This window comes from Vipera ursinii, assembly GCF_947247035.1.
Source record: "Vipera ursinii genome assembly, chromosome: 7".
Taxonomy (NCBI): Eukaryota; Metazoa; Chordata; class Lepidosauria; order Squamata; family Viperidae; genus Vipera; species Vipera ursinii.
In genome coordinates this window covers 71,998,676-72,024,501 of record NC_139521.1, presented here as the reverse complement: position 1 = coordinate 72,024,501, position 25,826 = coordinate 71,998,676, and the positions used below count along the sequence as shown (strand labels likewise).

Sequence of the window (25,826 nt, the reverse complement as noted above, 5' to 3'; positions counted from 1 at the left end):
TGAGATTTATCTTTTCTCTAATAAATCTGCTCAATGGTTGATTGTGAAAAATTCAGTTTTTTCAAAATCAACTATTGAGCCATGGTGGCGCAGCCGTTAGAATGCAGTACTGCAGGCTACTTCTGCTGACTGCTGTCTGCCTGCAGTTCGGCAGTTCGATCCTGACCGGCTTAAGGTTGACTCAGCCTTCTTCCATCCTTCCGAGGTCGCTAAAATGAGGACCCAGATTGTTGGAGGCAATAGGCTGACTCTGTAAGGGGCTGTAAAGAGAGGGGCTGTAAAGCACTGTGAAGCGGTATATAAGTCTAAGGGCTATTGCTATTGCTATTTTAAAATGTTTTCCCATAAAATGAACATTCCCCCAAATATTTTCTTGAGTACACAGTTTTAACGTGCATCTTGATCCATATCTGAACCTGGAACAATTCAGGAGGATCTGCACATCCTGTGTTGCTATACATTTATCTGAAACATGCAAACAAATGTAAAAAAAAATAGGAGAGGAGACAGGATGAATTGTCCCAGGAAATTCAAATATTTTTTCCAAAGCACCAGAAGGCAAGACAAGAAACAAGGGATAGAAACTAATCAAGGAGAGAAGCAATCTAGAACTAAGGAGAAATTTTCTTAAGGGTGAGAACAATTAACCAGTGGAACGGCTTGCCTTCAGAAGTTGTGGGTGCTTCATCACTGGAGGTTTTTAAAAAGAGACCGGACAGCCACTTGTCTGAAATGGTATAGACTAGAGTCTTCTGCTTGAGCAGGGGGCTGGACTAGAAGACCTCCAAGATCCCTTCCAACTTCATTATTCTGTATTCTATTCTATATTCTGAAAAGTATCTCAGATAATAAAGTTGAGAGAGAACTTTCCTTTAGAGCAAGTCAAAACAGACAGTACAAGTTTAACACCCTAACAAGCCACTACAGTATGTGCTGACTTGATCTGCCTAGCTGAGGTAACACTGCCAACTGTGATGGCAAATATTTCCCTAAGGTCTCATGCGCACATTTTTCTTGGGCATCAAGAAATCCAGACAAACATTAAATGGCACAAAGGCTGACTTTGCTATCATTCCTTGTTAATTAGTGGTCATCTTTCCCCACCACCACCAACACCATAATATTAGCCTAGTGTTTCCTTCCTTCCTAGAGAACAAAAACCTGAAATCTTTCATTACGACTATCAAATCTCATAGGCAACAACACAAATGACCACAGGATAGCAGCAGAATGATGCAGAAAACAAACTTGGTGCTTCTATTTTGTAGCCATCCTCCCACCCCCACCCCCACTCCCAAACCAGGACTTTCTGGCCTTGCTTCCCACATGTAAACCATGCTTTGCCATTGGATTGCAACCAGAAGGCCACTTTGATCCATGCTTTTACAGCTTGCAAATGTATGCAGATGCTGGAGCTGCACGATTGTAGGAGAAGAGGAGGCAAGGTCTGGTGGTGGAGTCAAAAGAGGAATCAGCACAGAGTCTCTACGTAGCCACAAATGAATTGAGATCAATCCTAACTCTTGAATTCCATGAACTCATATCTAGCGCCAAACTAGTGGTAACTATTAGCTGACTAGATTCCTGCGAATAGGCATGAGTTTTGTTGAAGTTTAACATGTGGCCTTGGTCTTTCGCACCAGACAACGGCTGTGTTTTTGTTCCCAGTCTTGGATGAATTGTGAAGATGAAACATTTCCATTATTTTTAGCTAGATTATTTTTCATCTAACGTAGGTGTTACCTGTTCTCCCCCGCTCTTCCTCCAGGTTTCCAATTCACCAAGTACGGGTGCCGCAGGAAAAGTGACAACAAAATGGTGCAGCGCGGCTTCTGTGACGCCAGTAAAAAGCCTAAACCGATTCGTAGGATGTGCAATCTCCAGGAATGCACCCAGCCGTTGTAAGTATACCTGGTCCTTTTCCATAATCTATCCATCCCGGCAACTTGGGTTTAACAAAGGAACTTCATCTTTGCAGAGCTTAGCATCTCTCCTTCAGGAAACAAAATGTAGATTCACTCATTTGCAGTCTTGCTTATATACATGTGGACAAAGGAGAGCCAGTTTGGGGGTCGTGGTTAAGGTACTGGCCTAGGTACCTGGAGACTGTGAGTTCTAGTCCCACCTTAGGCATACAAATTCATTGGGTAACTTTGGGCCAATCATCAGGAGACTGTAAGTTCTAGTCCCCCCTTAGGCATGAATGCGGGCTGGGTGACTTTGGGTCAATCATCACAAGACATTGAGTTCTAGTCCCGCCTTAAGCATAAAAGCCGGCTGGGTGACTTTGAGCCAATCAACTAGGAGACTGTGAATTCTAGTCCCGCCTTAGGCATGAAAGCAGGCTGGGTGACTTTGGGCCAGTTACTCTCTTAGCCCAACCCACCTCACAGGGTTGTTGTGGGAAAAATAGGAGGAGGAAGGGATACTAGGAATGTTCACCAATGTGAGTTACGTATAAAGTAATAAAGGTGGAATAAAAATCTGATAAAAAAATAAAATAATAAAGTAAAGTAAAATAATAAAATAAATAATAAAATAAAATAAAATAAAATAAATAAAATAAAAAATAAAATAAAATAAAATAAAATAATAATAAAATAAAATAAAATAAAATAAAATAAAATAAAATAAAATAAAATAAAAAAATAAAATAAAATAAAATAAAATAAAAGCTTCCAACCTAGAAGTCGGAGCACTGGTCATAAAATGAGATTCCAGCCTCATCTAAATAATAATAATAATAATAATAATAATAATAATAATAATAATAATAATAATAAATAATAATAAACAATAACAATAACAACAACAACAACAACAACAACAACAACAATAATAATAATAATAATAATAATAATAATAATAATAATAATAATAATAATAATAATAATAATAATAATAAAAGTTGGAAGGGACCTTGGAGGTCATCTAGTCCAACCCTATACCATTTCAGGCGAATGGCTGTCCAGTCTCTTCTTAAAAACTTCCAGTGTTGGAGCATTCACCACTTCTGGAGGCAGGTTGTTCCACTGGTTAATTGTTCTCACTGTCAGGAAGTTTCTCCTTAGTTCCAGGTTGCTTCTCTCCTTGATTAGTTTCCATCCGTTGCTTCTTGTCCTGCTTTCAGGTGCTTTGGAGAACAGCTTGACTCCCTCTTCTTTGGGGCAACCCCTGAGATACTGGAAGGCTGCTATCATGTCTCCCCTCACCCTTCTCTTTGTTAAACTACACATACCCAATTCCAGCAACCGTTCCCTATATGTTTTAGCCTCCAGTCCCCCGATCATCTTTGTTGCTCTTCTCTGTACTCTTTCTAGAATCTCAACATCTTTTTTTACATCGTGGTGACCAAAACTGGATGCCGTGTTCCAGGGGTGGCCTTACTAAAGCCTTGTAACAATACAGTGCAAGGTTTCCTGTGCAGAGGAAAGAAGCACATCCTTTATTTTAACAACAAAAAAAACAAAACCAAAAAAAGTTGCTCTGCTCTATTGTAGATTATGGGAGAATATCATGCAGAATCATCTTCACTTAGAGTCAACCTCCTGTTAGGCCAAGGGGAAAAATACATTGGCTTAGACTCCAGCGCGTTCTTTCTAGTATTCTGCTTTATTAAGGTACGGATCCTTAGCAAATGGGAACAACTGAAATACCCTTGGATTGACTGACTGATTTTGCACGGCGTAGCATAAGGCAGTCTCCTGCATCAAATTCAGCATATAACATCTGCATCAAAATATAAAACACCAGAGCGGTGAATTACAGGTAGTCGTCGACTTACATCAGTTCATTTAGCGACCGTTCAAAGTTACGACAGCACTGGGGGAAAAAAAGTGACTTATGACCATTTTTCAGCCTTACAAGCAGCATCCCCTTAGAGTCAGCTACGTGATCATAATTCAGACGCTTGGCGAACAGACTCGTATTTATGACCGTTGCAGTGTCCCGGGGGTGGGGGTGGTGTCACGTGATGCCCTTTTGCGACCTTCTGACCTGCAAAGCCAATGGGGAAGCCAAATTCACTTAGCAACCGTGTTACTTCGTTTGACAACGGCAGCGATTCGCTTAACAAACCTGACCGGAAAAGTCGTAAAATGGGGCCAAAATCCACTTAACCAATTTCTCACATAGCAATCTAAATCTTGGGCTCAATTGTGGTCGTACGTTGAGGACTATCTGTACAAAGAAGTCCGTTTTGGAACATTGTACCTGTGCCAGATCAATCAGTGCAGCATTTGATGTTATGTTCGACACGTGCTCTTTGTTCCGCAAGGATCGCTTTAAAGGTAAAGGTAAAGGTTCCCCCGCACGTGCGTGCTAGTCGTTTCCAACTCTAGGGGCCGGTGCTCATCTCCGTTTCAAAGCCTAAGAGCCAGCGCTTGTCCGAGGACGTCTCCATGGTCACGTGGCCGGCATGACTAGACGCCAAAGGTGCACGGAACGCTGTTACCTTCCCACCGTGGTGGTCCCTATTTTCTTACTTGCATTTTTACGTGCTTTCGAACTGCTAGGTTGGCAGAAGCTGGGACGGGTAACAGGCGCTCACTCTGTTACGCGGCCCTCGGGATTCGACCCGCCAAACTGCCGACCTTCCGATCGACAAGCTCAGCGTCCTAACCCACTGAGCCACCGCGTCCCTTGTAAGGATCGCTTTATGGATCCTTAATTATGCATGTCCGCCGGCTTCCTTTTTTTTTCAACATTAAAAAAAACCTTTTTTCTCTTTTGCAGCTGGGTAGCAGAAGAATGGGAACACTGCACCAAAACCTGTGGGACTTCTGGTTATCAAATCCGAAGTGTACGTTGCATTCAGCTGCTCCACGACGGTGGAAACCGCTCCGTTCATTTTAAGTACTGCAATGGAGAACGTCCTGAGGGTCGCAGGGCTTGCAATAGAACACCATGTCCTGCTCAGTGGAAAACGGGGCCGTGGATTTCAGTAAGCATTTAAAGTCTTCTCGTTTGTGAAAACCAGCCTAACCGCAGCTAAAGTCCCAAGTTTCTGATCCTTTTGAAAGGTTATTTTCTTCCAGGACCATAGATTTAACTTGGATAGTGACAAGGCAATATTCTTGACTACCTACCTATCTATCCCTGACAATGGATCCTGTCCTTACTGCTGAATTATGTCAAGGAACTAATGTGTTTCTATTTGGGCTGTTAATGCAATAGCTCAGTGGTGAAAGACGCTGAACCTGTCAGCTGACAACCCATGTTTGAGACCCAAACGCTCCAGGATGGGGTGAGCTCCCATTTCTTGCTTCAGCTCCTGGCCACCAAGCAACGCCCCAGAAGACAAGCTCAGGATCCAAAAAGATCTTGACAAACTTGAACAACGGGCCCTATCCAACAAAATGAATTGTAATGTGGAGAAGAGCAAAGTTTTACATTTAGGCAGGAAAAATCAAAAGGTAGAAGTACAGATTGGGTGAGAGGGACCTTGGAGTCCTAGTGGACGATCACTTGACCCTTAGCCAGCAGTGTGCAGCAGCAGCCAAAAACGGTAATACAGTCCTGGCTTGTATAAACAGAGGCATAGAATCAAGATCACACAAAGTATTAGTACCGCTTTATAATACCCCAGTAAGACCACACCTGGAATTATGCAACCAATTTTGGTCACCATACTACAAAAAAGATGTTGAGGGTTTGAAAAAAGTTCAGAGAAGAGCAACTAAGATGATCCAAGGCCTGGAGACTAAAACATATGAAAAACAGCTATAGGACTTGGGTTTGGCTAGTCTAAAGAAAAGAAGAAATAGGGGTGGCATGATAGCAGTATTCCAGTATTTGAGGGGCTGCCACAAGGAAGAGGGGGTCACATTATTCACCAAAGCACCAGAGGGAAGGATGAGAAACAATGGTTGGAAACTGATCAAAGACAGAAGCAACCTGGAATTAAGGAGAAACTTCCTAACAGTGAGAACAATTAACCAGTGGAAAAGCTTGCCTGCAGACTTTGTGGGCGCTTCATCACTGGAGGTTTTTAAGAAGAGATTAGACAGTCACTTATCTGAAATAGTATAGGTTCTCCTGCTTGAGCAGGGGGCTGAACCAGAAGACCTCCGAGGTCCCTTCCAGTTCCATTTTATCCTATTCAGTTCCAAAGCATGCAAGTGTAAGTAGGTTAATAGGTACCACTTTGATGGGAAAGTAAAAGCATTCCATGACTCCTTGGCATATAGTCATGCCAGCCACATGACCAGGGAAGCATTTTCGGGCAACGCTGGCTCCTTCGGCTAAGAAAAGGAGATGACCTCTGTCCCTTAGAGTCAGCTACAACCGGACAAGGGAAGCTTTTAGCTTGTTTGGTGGTTGACCTATGACCTCCCACAGAATTCCCACTCACCTCCTGGTACTATACAACGGTTACACGAAAGACCAATGCCCAATGAATATTTGTAGCTCAGAGTTGAACTGTGGGGTCCTTGGTGCTCTCTGAACTTGGTTGGGTTGTTGTTGTTTATTGTTTTACAGATGTTTAATTTCCCAACTAGGTAACATCATCAGTGCTAGAAGGCGTTTGGTCTTTATGTACAAGCGGCTTGCCCCGTCAGTGTTGGTGGGAGTGTTCTTGGTAGTTCCTTGATTCGGCTGTTGGTTACTGTTAGCTGTTAACAACATCACTCGTGAGTTCATCAAAGCCTGGCCCTCCACAAGCAATTCCATCAACAGACACATTGTCCAACAACCAGCCTACAAACCACTCAGAATCCAGATCAACCGCACAGCCATCCAGAGACAGCACCGATCCTCAATCATCCCGCGCAATCCCCCACTACCAGCACTTCACCTCCCAATGACTCTGACCTGATGTAACCTCTCCATCACAAGATCCATCACAAGACTCCCACTGATGACTCACACCTGACCCATCACAAGACCCTCACTTCACACACACATACACCTGAAGCCCTTATAAACAGAAGAACACTGACATGACATCCCCTAAGCATGGCTGAAGATGTTACCCAGCCTGGTAGCAAAGTGTTTGGAAGCCAACCCACAAGCTCAGAGAACGAACCTTCACCCTCACGAACAGCAAGATTGATACTAGATCAACAATCAAGTAGTAAACAATGCCCCAATGAAGGAACTACCAACTCTGATAAATCAGCTAATAGTAAACAATAGCCTACTGTAGAACTACAGATATTTCTGGTATGGCAAGAGAAAGCTTTGAGCCAGCTGTTGGGTACAGAATGAAGGATGGAGAAGGCAAGAACCTCTTTGTCGGATGTACATATCAGGTTGGGTTATAACAGAATCATAATTGAATTGACTGGGTTAGCAACACTCTGCCAAAACTCGAGGCAGTCCTTGACTTATAACCACAACTGGATCAGAATTTCTGTTACTAGCAAAGGCAGTTGTTAAAGGAGCCTCGACAGTGGGGATGCTGTGATGGTTGTAAGCACAGTGACTTTTTTTCAGTGCTGTTGTAACTTTGAGCAATCACTAAATGAATGGTTGTAAGTCAAGGACAACCTATACGCAAAATAAGTTTTGGTTAGAGCTTTGTCTACATCCAAGCAAGGAATCCTAATTCCAGATTTTGTCCTGGAAAGCTTTCAGTCAATATTTCCATACATTGTAATATATATATATATATTAATTTAATTTATATACCGCCCTTCTCCCAGGGGACTCAGGGCGGTGAACAGGGCAATACATAAAAACTAGATACAAAAATTAAAATTATTAAAACATGATTAAACAATGCCCATAAAATTAATACAAATTTAAAATTAAAGTTCATTTATAAAAATCCCACCCCGTCCCATCAGGCCAGGCCAGCTTGTTTAAAGAGATGGGTTTTAAGATTGCGCCGGAAGGAGCGGAGATCGGGCGCCATCCGGAGCTCAACCGGAAGATGGTTCCATAAATCCGGTGCACCCACAGAGAACGCCCTCCCCCTGGGGGCCACCAGTCGGCATTCTTTGACCGGTGGCACCCTGAGGAGGCACCCTGAGGAGGCCCTCTCTGTGGGAGCGTATATATTACAGTGCACCTATCTCTAGCATCACTGAGCATTCATATGGAGAAACCTAGCTGTTTGTATCATTTCCCCCGCTCCCCTTGTTATTTTTCTTGTAGTGCTCGGTCACCTGTGGTGAAGGGACAGAATCCAGGCAGGTGTCATGCCGCACTGGGGATCAATGTGATGGAGAAAAGCCAGAATCCATGAGGGTTTGCAAACTTGCACCCTGCAATGGTAAGTACTGGTAGTAATTTATTAATGGTAGGGTCCTTGATGCTATCCGAGCTTAGCTGTTTTCCTGTAGGCAGAAGCAAGCAATCAGAGCCACTCATAAACAATTAAAGTCTGTAACTTTATTACCTACCATCTGTGTTGCAAGATGGTGCTGAAAGACTCCTGAGAGGCAGAGTCAAGAGAGGGTCTAGCTTGGAGTGCTTGTGCAACCACAAGCAGCATAGGCTTGACCTGCCATAAAATCTGGGCATTCCCAAGAGAAGGCAAGCAGTCTGGGGAGATTCTTGTAACATTTTGTTGTTGTTAGCTGCGAAGTCGTGTCCGGCCCATTGCGACCCCATGGACCACATTCCTCCAGGACTTCCTGTCCTCTACCATCTTCTGGAGTCCATTTAAGCTCACGCCTACTGCTTCAGTGACTCCATCCAGCCACCTCGTTCTCTGTCGTCGCCTTCTTCTCTTGCCCTCAACCTTTCCCAGCATTAGGCTCTTCTCCAGTGAGTCCTTCCTTCTCATTAGGTGGCCAAAGGATTTGAGTTTCAGCTTCAGGATCTGGCCTTCTAAAGAGCAGTCAGGGTTGATCTCCTCTAGGACTGACCGGTTTGATCGCCTTGCGGTCCAAGGGACTCGTAGGAGTCTTCTCCAGCACCTGACAATAGGAACGATTAACCAATGGAATAGTTTGCTTCTCGGAATTGTGGGTGCTCCATTGCTGGAGGTTTTTAAGAAGAGATTGGGCAGCCAGAAGAACAACAAAGATGATAAGGGGATTGGAGGCTCAGAATGGCGCAGTTTGCCACAGCCACCTTGCCATGGCTAACTTGCCCTGGGACAACTTGCCGCAAAACAATTTAACAATTGTATTAAATGATTTAAAATCAATAAAAAAACATGTTAATGTTTCCAATTCCCATTTCATTCTGTTCCTCCTTCGGCATGCTTTCTTTGATGATTCTATCCCACCATTTTTTTGATATTAGTGTGACTCTTGTCCTGCAGTGGGTTGCCCTGTATAGCAGGTTGTTCTGCAGCGAGTTGTCTGCAACAAGTTGGCCGCGCTGAGTTGGCTGTGATGAGATGTCCATGGCGAGCTGGCCAGGGCGAATAGTCATAGAGCAGGGTCTTCAAACGTGGCCCTTTTGTGACTTGTGGGACTTCAACTCCCAGAATTCCTCAGCCAGCATGCCTGGCTGAGGAATTCTGGGAGTTAAAGTCCCACAAGTCATAAAAAGGCCAAATTTGAAGACCCCTGTCACAGACCCTTGGAGGCTAAACCATACGATGAATGGTTGCAGGAACTGAGTACGTCTCGTCTAATGAAGAGGAGGACTAGGGGGTGACCAGTTGGAAGTATTGCCATTTTTCAGGGGCTGCCCCAGAGAAAAGGGGGTCCACCTTTCCTAGAAATCAGGTCCAAGTTGTCGAGAAGTTGACAGGCACCAGATCGGTAAGATAAGCATCCTTGAAAAAGTATATAGCTTGCTTTTAGTTTTAGGAAGTTTGTGAACATCTGGGCACTAGAGGGAAGCAGAGCTTTATCCGTCTGGAGACTCTGGGAATCCATCGAATTTTTTCCCTGCTTCGTTTCAAACATCCAGTATGGGAAGAAGAAGGAACATCCAAAGAAACAAACCTAGTAGGCTACCTGGATTTTCTTTACATCCCTAAGAATCATAATGTCGAGACTATAGAAGAGGGGCGTCAAACTCGCAACGTCACGTGACATGTCGCGACATATCGCGACCTTTTATCCCTTGGCGGCAATGGGATGGGCGCCGTTTCGGCATGATGCATCCGGCCCGCGGGCCGGCAGTTTGACACCCCTGCTCTAGAAAAAGCACCGAATAAAACAACAAAGGTGATTAGGGGACTGGAAGGTAAAACAAATGAAGAACAGTTGTAGGAATTGGGTGTGTCTACTTTAATGAAAAGAAGGACACGGGGAGTGACAGGATAGCCGTGTTCCAGTATCTCAGGGGCTGCCCCAAAGAAGAGGGAGTCAAGCTATTCTCCAAAGCATCTGAAGGCAGGACAAGAAGCAACAGATGGAAACGGATTAAGGAGAGAAGCAACTTAGGAGAAATTTACTGACAATTAGAACAATTAATCAGTGGGACAACCTGCATCCAGAAGCTGTGAAGGCTCCAACACTGGAAGTTTTTAAGAAGAGACTGGACAGCCATTTTGTCTGAAATGGCTTATAGGGCAGACATGTCAAACTCGCGATGTCACGTGACGTTACGCATCCTATCGGGACAGTTTTGCCATTGCCGGCAATGGAGTGGGTGCGGTTTCCGGATGACACGTCCGGCCCACGGGCCGGCAGTTTCACACCCCTGTTGTTGTTTTTTTTTTTATTAAAGAGTTTTACAAAAACAAAATTTTACAATATATCCCCAAATCCCTCCCACCCCAAACCCACCCACTTCCCAGAGCTAAATACAGGATTATAGTTACAATAATCATATACTAAATAAAAATTATGCATAATATACAATTAACCAAATTCATAATGTGCTTTAACTCCCCTTTAACATAACTACAAACAAAGTACCAATAACCATATCCCACTAAAATCTACTCATAAGCTAAATGGAACTTTTTAGTCCCATATTTGTTCTGAATATAATTTATCCATCTCCTGTTATAGGGTTTTCCCGTCTGAGCAGGGGGTTGGACTAGATGACCTCCACCATCACTTCCAGCCCTAGTATTCCAAGATCTGTTTTCTTTTTTCTCTCGACACACTTGCTATAGCTAAGAAGGGGTGTTTTGTTTTGTTTTGTTTGGCTTTTATCATTTTCTTTGCTTTGAAGCCACATCTTCCCAATTAGCCTCGCCGTCTCCAGTGGACCCAACCAGGAGTGCTTTTTTTCAGGGTGATTTACAGAAGAAAAAAAAGCAAAGGAGGGCAAGCAAGATAAAGCTCTTTGAAAAACAAACTCAATCCAATCAATAAAACCGCAAGTGATGGAAATGTTAAGAAAAAGCCCGTCAGATATTTAAAAGCCTGAAAGCAAACATTTTTTAAAAAAACATTTAGTTAGGGAGAGAAAGAGACGTCCCAGATGCTTTCCAACCTAGTAAAAGGATCGACAGTTCCCATGAAAGCCTTCTTAGAGGTTTTGAGTAAAGCCGAGCGTTGAGGATACGAGGCAATTTTCAGAGAAAAAATTAAGAAGTCCCAGCTGCCTTTGCAGAAAGACCAACCAGTATGGAATGTAGGAAGCAGGATTCAACTCTGAGCAGGTCTCTAAGTAAAATATGTAGAAATTGCTTTTCTTCCAGAAAACAAGGTAGGCAATTTACTTAATCCCCTCTAATCTTATTTATTCAATCAGTAGCTCCCTGGAGATGCACTTCTAAAGCATTTGACATTTCAAAATGTTGCTAAAACCTGAAAGAGAGTGCTAAGAGGAGTAAGTTACTATTTGTAATTTTTTCCTCACCCATGTTCATAATGGAGCGTCTCAAAAATGCATCGGAAAAATATATGTGTGTCCCAGGACAGGCAAGAACTTTCTGAAGTACACCACCCATTTCTAGAAATGGGAGATAGAAAAACATGCCTGGATTTTGTGAATAGAATAGAATAGAATAGAATAGAATAGAATAGAATAGAATAGAATAGAATAGAATAGAATAGAATAGAATAGAATAGAATAGAATAGAATAGAACAGAACAGAACAGAATAGAATAGAATAGGGTAGAATAGAATAGTATAGAATAGAATATGGGAAAGAATAAGAATAGAGTAGAGTAGAGTAGAGTAGAGTAGAATAGAATAGAATAGAATAGAATAGAATAGAATAGAATAGAATAGAATAGAATAGAATAGAATAGAATAGAATAGAATAGAATAGAATAGAATAGAATAGAATAGAATATGGGAAAGAATAAGAATAGAATAGAATAGAATAGAATAGAATAGAATAGAATAGAATAGAATAGAATAGAATAGAATAGAATAGAATAGAATAAGAATAAAGTAGAATAGAATAGAATAGAATAGAATAGAATAGAATAGAATAGAATAGAATAGAATAGAATAGAATAGAATAGAATAGAATAAGAATAAAGTAGAATAGAATAGAATAGAATAGAATAGAATAGAATAGAATAGAATAGAATAAGAATAAGAATAAAGTAGAATAGAATAGAATAGAATAGAATAGAATAGAATAGAATAGAATAGAATAGAATAGAAATAGAATAGAATAGAAATAGAACAGAAATAGAATAGAAATAGAACTAGAATAGAATAGAATAGAAATAGAATAGAATAGAAATAGAACAGAAATAGAATAGAAATAGAAATAGAATAGAATAGAATAGAATAGAATAGAATAGAATAGAATAGAATAGAATAGAATAGAATAGAATAGAATAGAATAGAATAGAATAGAATAGAATAGAATAGAATAGAATAGAATAGAATAGATGGAGTGGAATGGAATGGAATAGAATAAAATAAAATAGAGTGGAGTGGAGTGGAGTGGAATACATTAGAATAGAATAGAATAGAATAGAATAGAATAGAATAGAATAGAATAGAATAGAATAGAATAGAATAGAATAGAATAGAATAGAATAGAATAGAATAGAATAGAATATTTGCCTAGTGTGATTGGACACACAAGGAATTTGCGTCCAGTGCATAAGGTCTCCGTGTAAAGTACATACAAGCAACAAGTGATAAATCATGAACATAATCATAAAATACAATAATCATAAATCATAGTAAACAATACTCAGTGATAAACATAGGATACTAAAGAAGCAATCAAAACAATCATATTAGAATACTTAATAAAATGCTAGAGAATGTGCCAATGTAACTGCATCCTGGTTTCAATGATGAAATTAGATTAACTCCAGAAGTAACGTTATTGGCCAAGTGTGATTGGACACCCAAAGAATTTGTCTCCAGTGCATCAGCTGCTTTGCTGAGCAGTAGCAAAATGAAAAAAAAAATGTGCTTAAACTAACTATCCCTATGGAAGAGTTAGGAGCGGTGGACTCTCCTTGACTGAAGGCGTCTACACCAGAGCTGGAGGGTCACCTGTTAGTGACACTCTACTAGTGGACTCCATCCATGGGTTTGATTAGAATATGTTCTTTAAGATCCTTCTAAACTTTACATTCTCTCATTCTGTACGTAAGAATGGGTCCAGATTGACTCTCGTCATAGTTTGCAGCTTCTCTGGAAGCTCCTCCTCCTCCTCCTCCTCCTGTCTCACAATCCCACGTTCCCCAAGAGGTTGCCACCTTTAAGACACGAAGGGCTTTTGTTTTTCAGATGAACCTTGCCAAGGAGACAAGTCGATCTTCTGCCAGATGGAAGTGCTCGCCCGGTACTGCTCCATCCCAGGCTACAAAAAGCTATGCTGCGACTCCTGTAGCAAACGTAGCGTCAACCTCTCTCTGCTTTTCTACACCGAAGCAGCAGGGACCGAAGACGGTTTCCTGGCCAGCCCTGCGGTCCTTCCAAAGTCTTTGGCCACCCCGACTTCTTTAGTCCCTCCTCGCTCCGAGCGACAAAGTGCTTCGGGCAGAATGTCCTTGCCAGAAGACAACGCCCAGGCCCTTCTTCCTCTGATCTACAGGAAGCTCCAAGCTGCTCATCCACCTCATGGGAAAATTTGGGATCAAGCCGGTAACAAGACTCCTGGACCGGCTGCATTGCACTATAACCTCTCCGCCGATCATGGGCCTCTTCTTAGCCACCGTTCCTTACCTTCGTTTGATACCAGGCCAGTGGTGGCACGTCATCCCGATTCTGTTGACGTTCCTTCTTCTCCCCGAACCCCAAGGAGAAACGAAAAGCCAGCTGAAAGACAGCAACCTTTAAGATCTCCCACTATAGGAAGATGAAACTTTAGGAATCTTAATTTTGAAGTGGGGAGCTCATGGGAGTGGGAGAGGTAAGTGGTCCCCTCGCTTGGTCCAAGACACCGTGCAAAAACCAACAGCTGAACCAGCAACGAAAAGTGCAGGTCCACTATGCAGATGCTTCCAGCCGTACGTTCTTCTTCCTCCGGGTTCCTCGTCTCTTCCCAAACTCTGACTTTCTTGAATGTTCAGAAAGCATGTGATTGAGAAAGCCAGTAGCTAAGTGCCTGGTTAATTTCACACACACACACACACACACACACACACACACACACACACACACACACACACAAATTCTATTGTTGCATATCAGGTGCTTATTATTGTTATTATTACCGACACACGATTCGTTCAAGGGAGATGTGATTGAATTTCGCTTTGGGGTGGAGAAAGAAGCCATTCAAAAGATACCAAAGTTTACACTTATTATTTTTTTTTACAGAACGTTGTTGCTTTTTTTTTTTTTACCGTACGCCGTTGACGTCCATCTGAGTTGTATGACTAATTTATCTCTGCAAAAAAATAATACAGAATGCATTGGCTGCCATGTACGTAGTGTATATTATTGAGAGAGAAAACTGAAGGAGCAGCTTTTTCAGAGTTTTCTGCTTTGATCATCCACTTATTCGTGGCCTTGGGGCAGCCTTATTTACATTCCATGAATATATGCTTATTAGCCAGAGTCTGAAAAGATGGATAGATGTGCACTCAAGCGTTACCTTGGGTATCTGTTGCAACTTTTTTTTTTTTAAATCCAGGTCTCTTGTGTCACATCAGTGTTGCAACCATTTCAGGGACGCCTACATCAGGAACAAGAGAGAACAGTAATTTACAAGTCTTAGAACTTGATAGGAAAGCCAAGGGGCTGTGGAAATTATGTCTAATCCGTTCTTCGGTTCCTAGTAGATATTGTTACCCTGAGGATGATTCAGAGAATCGTTCCCATTTGTGACTCCATCAGAGGACATCTGGATTGTTAGCTCTGAAATGGGTTGCTTGGGAAATGAAATTCTCAAAAAAAAAACCACGAAACAACAACAAAACACAAAACAGAGCATGCCTTCCAGATATTTTGGACTGCAAACCCTTTACTGATTATAAATGTTTAAAGTTACTGGAAATGGTAGCCTAAAACAAGGGGAGGAAAAAAAAAACAACATCTGGAGGGCATTTATTAGCACCATTTTCTCAGTGGAAGTTGAGTGCAGGTAGTCCTTGACTTACAACCCTTTGTTTAGTGACATTTCAAGGTTACAAGGGCGCTGGAAAAAATGGAGTTTTGATTCTTTTTCACACGACCGTTTGAGAATCCCCATGGTCACGTGATCAGGCGTCAGACACTTGGCAACTGACCTGTACCTATGACAGTTGCAGTGTTCCTTTTATGACCTTCTGACAAGCCAGATTCACTTAACGACCGTGTTACTAACTTAGCAACTGCAGTGATTCACTTAACACCTGTGGCAGGAAAGGTAGTAAAATCGGGCAAAAGCCCCTTGACAACTGTAACCCTGAGCAACAGAAGTTTTGGGCTCAACTGACTGTGGTCGTAAGCCGAGGACTATCCATGATTGAGTTATACTGGTAAGGAAGGGAAATCATTTTTCTCAGTGCCATGGGGGGAAAAAAAGAAATCCAGACAAGCTCTTTGCCTACAGTGAAAGAAGCTTTACCAAAGTCAGGTTTAGCAGATTTCATATAGAATAACAGAGTTGGGAGGGACCTTGGAGGTCTTCTAGTCCAACCCCCTGCTCAGGCAGGAGACCCTGTATCATTTCAGACAAGTGGCTGTCCAGTCTCTTCTTAAAAACTTCCAGTGTTGGAGCATCCACAACTTCTGGAGGCAAGCCTGTTCTAAAATATCAGGAAATTTCTCCTTAGTTCTAGGTTGCTTCTCTCCCTGATCAGTTTCCATCCGTTGCTTCCTGTCCTGCCTTCAGGGGCTTTGGAGAATAGCTTGACTCCCTCTTCTTTGGGGCAGCCCCTGAGATATAGGAAGGCTGCTATCCTGTCTCCCCTCATCCTTCTCTTCATTAAACTAGACATACCCAATTCCAGCAACCGTTCCTTATATGTTTTAGCCTCCAGTCCTCTAATCATCTTTGTTGCTCTTCTCTGCACTCTTTCTAGAGTCTCAACATTTTTTTTACATCGTGGCGACCAAAAGTGGATGCAGCAACCCATGGCCCTAGGTTGGCTGGAGATATTATGGGCATATGTCCTGCCTTCAGGGGCTTTAGAGAATAGCTTGACTCCTTCTTCTTTAGGGCAGCCCCTGAGATATTGGAAGGCTGCTGTCATGTCCCCCCTCATTCTTCTCTTTGTTAAACTAGACACACCCAAGTCCAGCAACCGTTCCCTATATGTTTTAGCCTCCAGTCCCCTGATCATCCTTGTTGCTCTTCTCTGCACTCTTTCTAGAGTCTCAACATCTTTTTTTTACATCGTGGTGACCAAAGGTGGATACAGCAACCAATGGCCCTAGGTTGGCTGGAGATATTCTGGGCACATGCCATCAGAAACGGGCTTTGGTCCAGATGGCCCACTGGCTCCCAAGCCTGGCTCAGCTTTGCAAAAGAGCATCAACAGAAGCAGAGACATCACCCTGCCAACAAAAGTATGTATAGTCAAGGCTATGGTCTTCCCAGTTGCAATGTATGGCAGTGAAAGTTGGACCATAAGAAAGGCTGAGCGCCAAAGAATCGAGGCCTTTGAACTCTGGTGCTGGAGAAGACTCCTGCGAGTCCCTTGGACTGCCAGGCGATCGAACCTGTCAGTCCTAGAGGAGATCAACCCTGACTGCTCTTTAGAAGGCCAGATCCTGAAGTTGAAACTCAAATCCTTTGGCCACCTAATGAGAAGGAAGGACTCACTGGAGAAGAGCCTAATGCTGGGAAAGGTTGAGGGCAAGAGAAGAAGGGGACGACAGAGAATGAGGTGGTTGGATGGAGTCACTGAAGCAGGAGGCGTGAGCTTAAAGGGACTCCAGAAGATGGTAGAGGACAGGAAGGCCTGGAGGAACGTTGTCCATGGGGTCGCGATGGGTCGGACACGACTTCGCAGCTAACAACAACATCAACAGAAGCACTGAATCATCCACTCTTCTCCTTGTACCATTTTACCAAGAGGTCCCTTTCAAACCAGGTTGGGCCAAGCCAAATCGTAGAACGTGGGAAGTTGCCCCTGAAAGAAAACCCCAGAAGGACCACAGCATGGGTGAACTGCAAGAACCTTCAGTAGCAATGGGTGGCCCTCCTGCTAGGAGGCTACTCACACCTGCCGAGTCAAAAGGAAAGCAGAACTCACTAGCTGAGCAATCGGTTGCAGGGAATGGACAGGTGGTCCTCACCTTACAAACAGTTCATCGAGTGATGGTTGAAGCATTTCAAATCGAATCGCAAATCAGTGTCTCAGTGTCACAGTTGGCGCCCTAGAGCATATAGTTAGTCAACTTAACAACCACTCATTTGGTGACCCGTAGTTACAACGGCATGTAAAAAAAATATTGACTTACAACCCTTGTTTACACAACTGTTAACAGCATCCCCCTGCTCACGTGATCAAAATTCAGACACTTGGCAGCTGACTCGTATTTATGACGGTCGCAGTGTCCGGGGGGGGGTTTCGTGTGAACCCTCTTTTGAGATCTTCTGACGAGCAAGGTCATTGAGGAAGCCAGATTCACTTAACAACCCTTAAGTGAAGTTAAGTGTTAGTGACTTAAACAACTGCTGGAACTGAACTTCACAACTGGGGCAAGAAAACTGGGGTAAAATGGAGCAAAATCCACTTCACAACTATCTTGCTTAGCTACAGAAATGTTGGGCTCCAGTAGCACCAGATGATAGAGAAACCCTATAGAAACTGCAGCGGCTGTGAGACTGGTTGGCCAGGCCTGGAGAACTGCGAGATCCCCATATGGTGTCTTCAAACCTCACAGCAGAAAGATGGGGGTGTAAGAATAAACAGTGAAAGCCACACAGTCAGCATTGATGAACTTCCTGCGGTTGCAAAAAAAATAAAATAAAAAATGTTTCATTAAATCCGTAATATCTCAAGAAGCAGAATTCAGAAAGAGTCTTATGAGATATTTGTGAGTCACCGCAACGGAGTCCAGGGAGACGCTCAGGTTGCGTAAAGATCCCAGGTACGCACGAGAGCAATTGTGCTCTTCGTTAAAGAGGTTGCTTAGAGGCAGCTGTCACCACCTACTTTCCGTTAGTGTCCTTGGTGCTCTCTGAGCTTGGTGGTTTTCTTGCAGATGTTTCATTACCCAACTAGGTAACATCATCAGTGCTAGAAGGGAGAGGGGTTTGGAAGGAGGAGGAGGACGAGGAGACGGAGGAGGAAGAGGAGGATTGTGGGGTCCTTGGTGCTCTCTGAGCTTGGCGGCTTTCTTGTAGACATTTCATTACCCTAACTAGGTAACATCATCAGTGCTAGAAGAAAATGGGGTGTGGGAGGAGGAGGAGGAGGAGGAGGAAGAAGAAGAAGAAAAGGACTGTGGGGTCCTTGGTGCTCTCTGAGCTTGGCGGCTTTCTTGTAGACATTTCATTACCAAACTAGGTAACATCATCAGTGCTAGAAGAAAATGGGGTGTGGGAGGAGGAGGAGGAAGAGGAGGAGGAGGAGGAGGAAGAAGAAGAAGAAAAGGACTGTGGGGTCCTTGGTGCTCTCTGAGCTTGGCGGCTTTCTTGTAGACATTTCATTACCAAACTAGGTAGCATCATCAACACTAGAAAGAAGAAGGATTTGCTCTTATTTTATCTATAAATACTGAGGTTGGCCCTGTCAGCATTGACGAGTGTTCTTGGTGGTTCCCTGATTAGGCTGTTGTTTACTAGTGAGCAGAAGCAATCAACACCCACATGAGCAGAGATTAACATCAAGCTTAACACTAAGTCAACAATCAAGTAGACAGTACCGCCATTGCTTTTTTTGTAAAAGAAAAAGGTGCCGGAACTCACACATGTCATACAACCTGCCTTGCCTACCCTACAAGGTTCCATCCAAAAAAGGTGCCGGAACTCCGTTCTATGAGGAAAAAAAGCCCTGAGTACCGCAATCAAGGAACTACCAACGCCGACAAACAAGCTGACAGTAAAGAACAGCCTAATCAAGGACCCACCAAGAACACTCTCACTAACACTGGCAGGGCCAAGCCGCTTGGTGTCTGTCTGTCTGTCAGTCAAATCCTACTCCCTTCTAGCACTGATGATGTTACCTAGCGGGGTGATGAAACGTCTGCAAGAAAGCCAGCAAGCTCAGAGAACACTCCACAGTTCAACCCCGAACTGCAAATATTTTCTTTTATCAATTTCCTTTGGTTGCAATAAATGAAAATAAAACATCTGACATCACATTTGCCTGATTGTCATTTGTTGAAGCAAAGAAGATACTCGGAGTAGAACAGGCATGGATGTTGACATATACACGAGGCAAAGGCTGGGCACGAAATTATATTTTTTACAGACTCGGAGCTGAGAAAAAAACTAGGTGGGTCTCGCCAGCTGTCTTATTGCATGTCTCTAGCAGAGATCCGATGGTTATGAAACTGGTTGATCGTTTGTAAACTCTTCCCAAACCTCCACCAGACTTTTGCTGAAAAGTATGTCCTAATGAAAAGTAAAGCTATTTATTGAAAAATTGCCGTTGCTTTTTTTTTTCTGCGCCAGCATTTTATAGTCTGAATATTTCAACAGAAATGAGTGGCTTTATTCTCTATATCCCAGAGAGAGAAAAATAAAGAAAAAAAAGTGCTGAAGGAAGAAATGGCGAAGATACAGTCTAAATGTGTGTGTGTGTGCGTGTGTGTGTGTGTGTGTGTGTGTGTGCAAGAGACTTAATGATTTTGAGTTCCAAAAATAGACATGTATCAGCCATGCTCCGAATGATTAAACCTTCCTACGCAATTTCTCCTCAACTCTTTCATCTTTCACCCGAACGAAGGTGTGATGTTCTAAAACCGGAGAGAAACCAAGATTGAAATTTTAGACATATTTAACAGAATAACAGAGTTGGAAGGGACCTCGGAGGTCATCTAGTCCTACCACTTGCCCAAGGAGACCCTGTACCATTTCAGAAAAACAGTTGTCCAATCACTGCTTAAAAACGTCCAGTGTTGGATCAACCCCAACTTCTGAAGGCAAGCTGTTCCACTGAGTAATTATTCTAATTGTCAGGAAATTTCTCCTTGGTTCTAGGTTGCTTCTCTCCTTGATGAGTTTCCATCCATTGCTTCTTGTCCTGCTTTCGGGTGCTTTGGAGAATAGCTTGACTCCCTCTTCTCTGGGGCAGCCCCTGAGATATTGGAAGGCTGCTATCATGTCCCGCCTCATCCTTCTCTTCGTTAAACTAGACAGACCCAATTCGTGCAACCGTTCTTCATATGTTTTAGCCTCCAGTCCCCTGATCATCCTTGTTGCTCTTTGTTCTGTACCAGCCTGCTACCGGCCCTGCAACAAAAGCAGGGACGACCCCCTTTACAAACGGCAAGAGGCTGGAATAACGTCTGCCACATTTATTACTACAAAAACAAACAAGACACGAACCAAGATACAGGAGCTTTGAAACACTATCTGAGCGGTTGCTTTCAGCAAACCAGCCCTCCCCACACATTCCCTTTATAAAGAGTTCAGGGCGTGGCTTCTCTCTCCCTCCTTCCGAGAAGCCCCAATGCCTTCCTCTGTTTACTCCTACTTGACTGCCTCCTGCGTCGGGCGTCCTTGAACAGGGCCAGCTGTGGGTCATCTTCATCCACACTGTCAGGCTCACACAGCTGGGTCTCCATGGTGACCAAGTGGGAGGGGCCTGCCTGAGGGCAATCATCAGCAAGATCTTCAACCCCCTCAGCAAGGTCTTCAACACCCCCCTCCTCCTCTGAGTCGTCCAACCCAACTGCCGAACCCACAGGCTGACCCTGAATCACAACACTCTTCTCTGCACTCTTTCTAGAGTCTCAACATCTTTTTTTTACATTGTGGTGACCAAAAGTGGATGCAGCAACCCATGGCCCTAGGTTGGCTGGAGATAGTATATGGGCACATGCCATCAGAAATGGGCTTCGGTCCAGATGGCCCACTGGCTCCCAAGCCTGGCTCAGCTTTGCAAAAGAGCATCAACAGAAGCACCGAGTCATCCACTCCCCTCCTTGTACCATTTTACCAAGAGGTCCATTTTAAACCAGGTTGGGCCAAGCCAAATCACAGAACGTGGGAAGATGCCCCTGAAAGACAGCCTGAGAAGGACCACAGCATGGGTGAACTGTAAGAACCTTAAGTAGCAATGGGTGGCCCTCGTGCTAGGAGGCTAGAAAGCAGAACTCACTGATTAATTGTTCTCACTGTCGAGGAATTTTCTCCTTAGTTCCAGGTTGCTTCTCTCCTTGATTGGTTTCCACTTGTTGCTTCTTGTCCTGCCTTCTGGTGCTTTGGAGACTAGGTTGACCCCCACCCACCCCCACCCCTTCTTCATGGCAGCCCTTCAGAAAGTGGAAGACTGCTATCCTGTCACTCCTGGTTTTCATTAAAGTAGACTTAGCCAATGACCAACTCAACATGGCCAATTCGCCATGGGACAATATGCCGCGGAACTAGAGTTACACTAATATTGAAGTAATGGTGGAATGTAATCAATAAAGCAAGGATGCCGAAGGAAGGACAGCAGTTAAAAAGTTAAGGTAAGTTTTTAATTATTTTGATCGATTGAATTGTTCCGTGGTGAGTTGTCCTTCTGGGGGTCGATCATGGCAAGCTTTTCCTCTGGCCAAGCTGAGTTGTGCCATCCCTCTCTTTCCAAATTTAATTATACCGCCCTCATATATTTGCTTTGCAGTTCAAACTGTGGGCTGATGATCCTCACGTTCCTCTGAATAAATGCAGAGAGGATCTTGGCCCAAATCGAAAGCTATTGTCATGCCTCTGCCTGAATCTGCGGAGGAAAATGAGCTGGAATGGGACCCTACGGAGATCAGAGGTCGAGGGAGAGGGGTCTGTGGCTTCAGAGGAACGTGGGGAAGAGCAGGCCAAAGCAGGCCCTTCAGGATTGGGACAGGATGAACAGGGGAGGCAGAGTTCAGGCGATGAGCATGCGCCACCCCCACCTGATCCTAGAGCATGGAGAATGGACAGAAGGAGGGAGCAACGCAGGCAGGCTCGACTACTCAGGAGGAGAGCATCCCGCCCCTCTCCACAAGGCACACCTGGAGACTGAGACTTAAGGAGATGCTGTGGGGAGGGGCATTTGTCAGGAACAAACACTGATTTCTTGGAGTTTTGTGTGTGCTGCTGCTGATCTCTTGTTCTGTGACTTCTGCTTGGAAACCCGGAAACTCTGACCATTGGACTGACTGACAACATTGCTTGGATGTTCAAAGACCTTGGACTGTATAGACCCTTGGTGGAGCAGTGGGCTAATGCCTCCTTAAGTAACACCAGCTGCCTGCAATTAGTGCAGGTTCACGTCCCACCAGGCTCAAGGTTGACTCAGCCTTCCATCCTTCTGAGGTAGGTAAAATGAGGACCCAGATTGTTGGGGGCAATAAGCTGACTTTGTAATAATGCCACTTGGGGGGGGAAGCCCTAATAAGCAGGCATATACATAGAATGAAGGCTATTGCTAAGCACATTGGTTTGTGCTTAAATTGTAAGCCGCCCTGAGTCTTCGGAGAAGGGCGGGATATAAATGGGATTAAAATAAAAAAAAAATAAAAAAATATTTTTGGCTTCTCTTCTGAAACTGCTCAGGAAAAGCTTGTATTCACACAAACTCTAGGTTTATGATGTAAGTATCATTCCTTGTTATCTCCAAGGCCTTGAGTAAATTCCTCTCCTAATCAGACTGTATGTGAAACTACTTGCAGCCACAGGTGGCTGAAGGTGTGTGTGTGTGTTCCTTTGTTTTGGAGGCTTGCCAGAAATGTGGGAGCATTTGGGGGAAATTTGGAGCAATTAAAGGGTGGTTTGAATTGCAAGCTGACTGCCTTGCCTCTGTGCTGTGCCCTGGGTCATCACAGCTATAGTGGTCAAACTCATTTAAGCCATTTGGTCCTCTTGGCTTCATCCTCACCCTTAGCCGCAAAATACAGGGAGCCCTCGACTTATGAACACAACTGTACCCAAAATTTCTGTTGCTAAGCAAAGCAATTGCTAAGTGAGCATTTTCCGACCTTCTTTGCCACCGCTGCTAACTGAATCACTGCAGCTGTTTACTTAGTAACACCGTTGTAAAGTGAATCCGGCTTCCCCATTGACTTTGCTTGTCAAAAGGGGATCACGTGACCCCGGCACACTGCAACCGTCATAAACATGGGTCAGTCAGTTGCCAAACTTCCAGATTTTGCTTGTGTGACCAAGGGGATGCTACGAAGGTCGTAAGTGTGAAAAATGGTCATCAGTCACTTATGCTCATTTGCTCTTTCCTGTGGGTTTGTTTGGAGGACTGGGCTGGCTATTCAAAATGAAAATAAATCCCATTTAATCCTGCTACTGACCAGGCTTAGCTGTTTACGTAGAAACACTGTATGTCCCAATCGCGAAAGGCTGTTTTTGCAAACTCAGCCAGTGAATTCTTATTTGCATTGGTAATATTGTCACCTATGCCTATAGCTATTTATTTTAAGTTTATTGAATTTATTGAATTTTAATCTATTCTTCCTGGAATCCCAAAACAATAGAGCTTTATTTTTATTTTTATTTTCTTTTTTTGTCAGGGTGCGGTTACTATCCTCCCTAACAGTACAGGGAGAAAAAAAAATCTCATTTCCTACGTTAAGTATATTTTGCACAGTAACTCTGCTGGAGTGTGTGCACATAACATATCAAGTTGTGTGCCTCTATATTACACTTTTATTTAAAGTATTATGTAGTGAGCGAAAGGAATAATTAGTAAATGGCAGACTGGCAAAATGTGTAATTAAGCTGTGCAGATTGCCTTCGAGTAGCATCAAAAGCATGTTTGTTATCATGTGGAAAATATACTCATGTATTTCTCTCTCTGTGTGTAGGTTTCTCTCTCTCTCTCTCTCTCTCTCTCTCTGTGTGTGTGTGTATGTATACACACATATATATACTGTACATACTGTATATATACATTTGTTTTTGTAGATTTTCACGGGTACAGGTATGTAGGTCTTGGCGTATTCAGGTCTTTTCCCATGTAAGATTGATAGTGTCTTGGCAATGTTTCGACAAGGTCCCACTCGTCATCTTCAGGCTGGTGTCTTCGGCTTCGTGCTTGTAAAGAGTACGAAGCCGAAGACACCAGCCTGAAGATGATGAGTGGAACCTCGTCGAAACGTCGCCAAGACACTATCAATCTTACACGGGAAAAAACCCGAATACGCCAAGACCTATATATATATATTCAAAATTTTGTGACTGACAAACTCTGGAATTAAAGTTTCCATAAGCAAGCAAGACATTTCTTAAGTGAGTTTTTGGCCCCCTTTTACCACCTTTCTTGAAACAGCTGTTAAGTGAATCACTGCACTTGTTAAATTAGTAAGCCGCTTGTTAAGTCGTGAATCTGGCTTCCCCACTGACTTTGCTTGTCAGAAGGTCGCAAAAGGGGAATCACGTGACCCCGGGACACTGCGACCGTCATAAATGCGAATCAGTTGCCAAGTGTGCAAATTTCGATCACGTAACCGTTGTGGCTACTGCAAAAGTCGTAGACGTGAATGGCCCTCGGTCGCTTTTTTCCCAGCGGTGTTGTAACTTCGAACCGTCACTAAACGAGTTGTCGTAAGTAGAGGACTGCCTGTATCCCTTCACAATAGAAACGAGAAGGGCAATCTGTTCATCTGGCTTTCCATGGCTTGGACTTCCCAACCCCATATGAGAATCAGCTTTATTGTATCTTTCGGTTGTCGTTGTTCACGTAGTTATTTAAACAAGAAAAAAAGACCCCAAAAAAAGACAAAATCTCAAAACAAAAGCCCATATAAAATGTAGGAGAAGGTGCAGCATCAACTTTGTGTCAGTAAAACGAGCATAGAGACCGCAATACTTCTTATCTGAAAAGAAGGCAGTTTTCTCATTCCAATGTTAGCTGAGCCATAAACTGGAAATTAACATACATCGGGCATTCGAGGTGTAATTATTTGTAATTAACAGCTTCGAAATAGGTAGGACCGGGGAAGACACATATTATCGGGTGCGATCATGTACGATAATCACAACTTTTAACACACAACGTTCCAGCCTTTCAAAATATATTCTATATCCTTCTCTGCCCCTCTCAGTACTTTTATTGTGCTATTTTGGTCTTAGTACAAATATAGCCAAACTAAAAGGCGGGAAGCGCAAACACTCCAAAACCGTCGTGGTTCCCCCCCCCCAAATTTTATTTATTTATTTATTTTATTTATTTAAATTCCATTTATATCCCGCCCTTCTCCGAAGACTCAGGGCGGCTTACAAGCTTAGCAGTAGCCTTCATTCTATGTATATGCCTGCTTGTTAGGGCTTTCACACACACCCCAACTTTATTTTTCTTTTTGCCTCACGAATCACCACAGAATGTAGAGTCGGTTCGGTGCAGTGGTTAAAACACCGGGTTAGAAACCTGGGCGGCTGTGAGTTCTAGTCCTGCCTTAGGCTGAAAGGCAGCTGGGTGACTTGAAGCCGACCACCAGGAGCCTGTGAGTTCTAGTTCTGCCTTAGGTATGACATCCAGCTGGGTGACTTTGGGCCAATCACCAGGAACTTTGGGCCA

General features: G+C 43.4%; 1 protein-coding gene across 1 annotated transcript in view; it reads left to right on the top strand.

The window, feature by feature from the left end:
• ADAMTS3 (ADAM metallopeptidase with thrombospondin type 1 motif 3) overlaps positions 1-14,093 on the top strand; it is a gene marked incomplete at both ends in the record, with an annotated part of 140,427 nt that extends 126,334 nt beyond the window's left edge. Inside the window, 4 exons of the mRNA XM_083368043.1 lie at positions 1,769-1,901; positions 4,735-4,942; positions 8,101-8,218; positions 13,519-14,093. Coding sequence (XP_083224169.1) covers positions 1,769-1,901; positions 4,735-4,942; positions 8,101-8,218; positions 13,519-14,093 — 1,034 coding nt within the window. The remainder of the gene's footprint in view (positions 1-1,768; positions 1,902-4,734; positions 4,943-8,100; positions 8,219-13,518) is intronic.
• Positions 14,094-25,826: the final 11,733 nt, after the last annotated feature.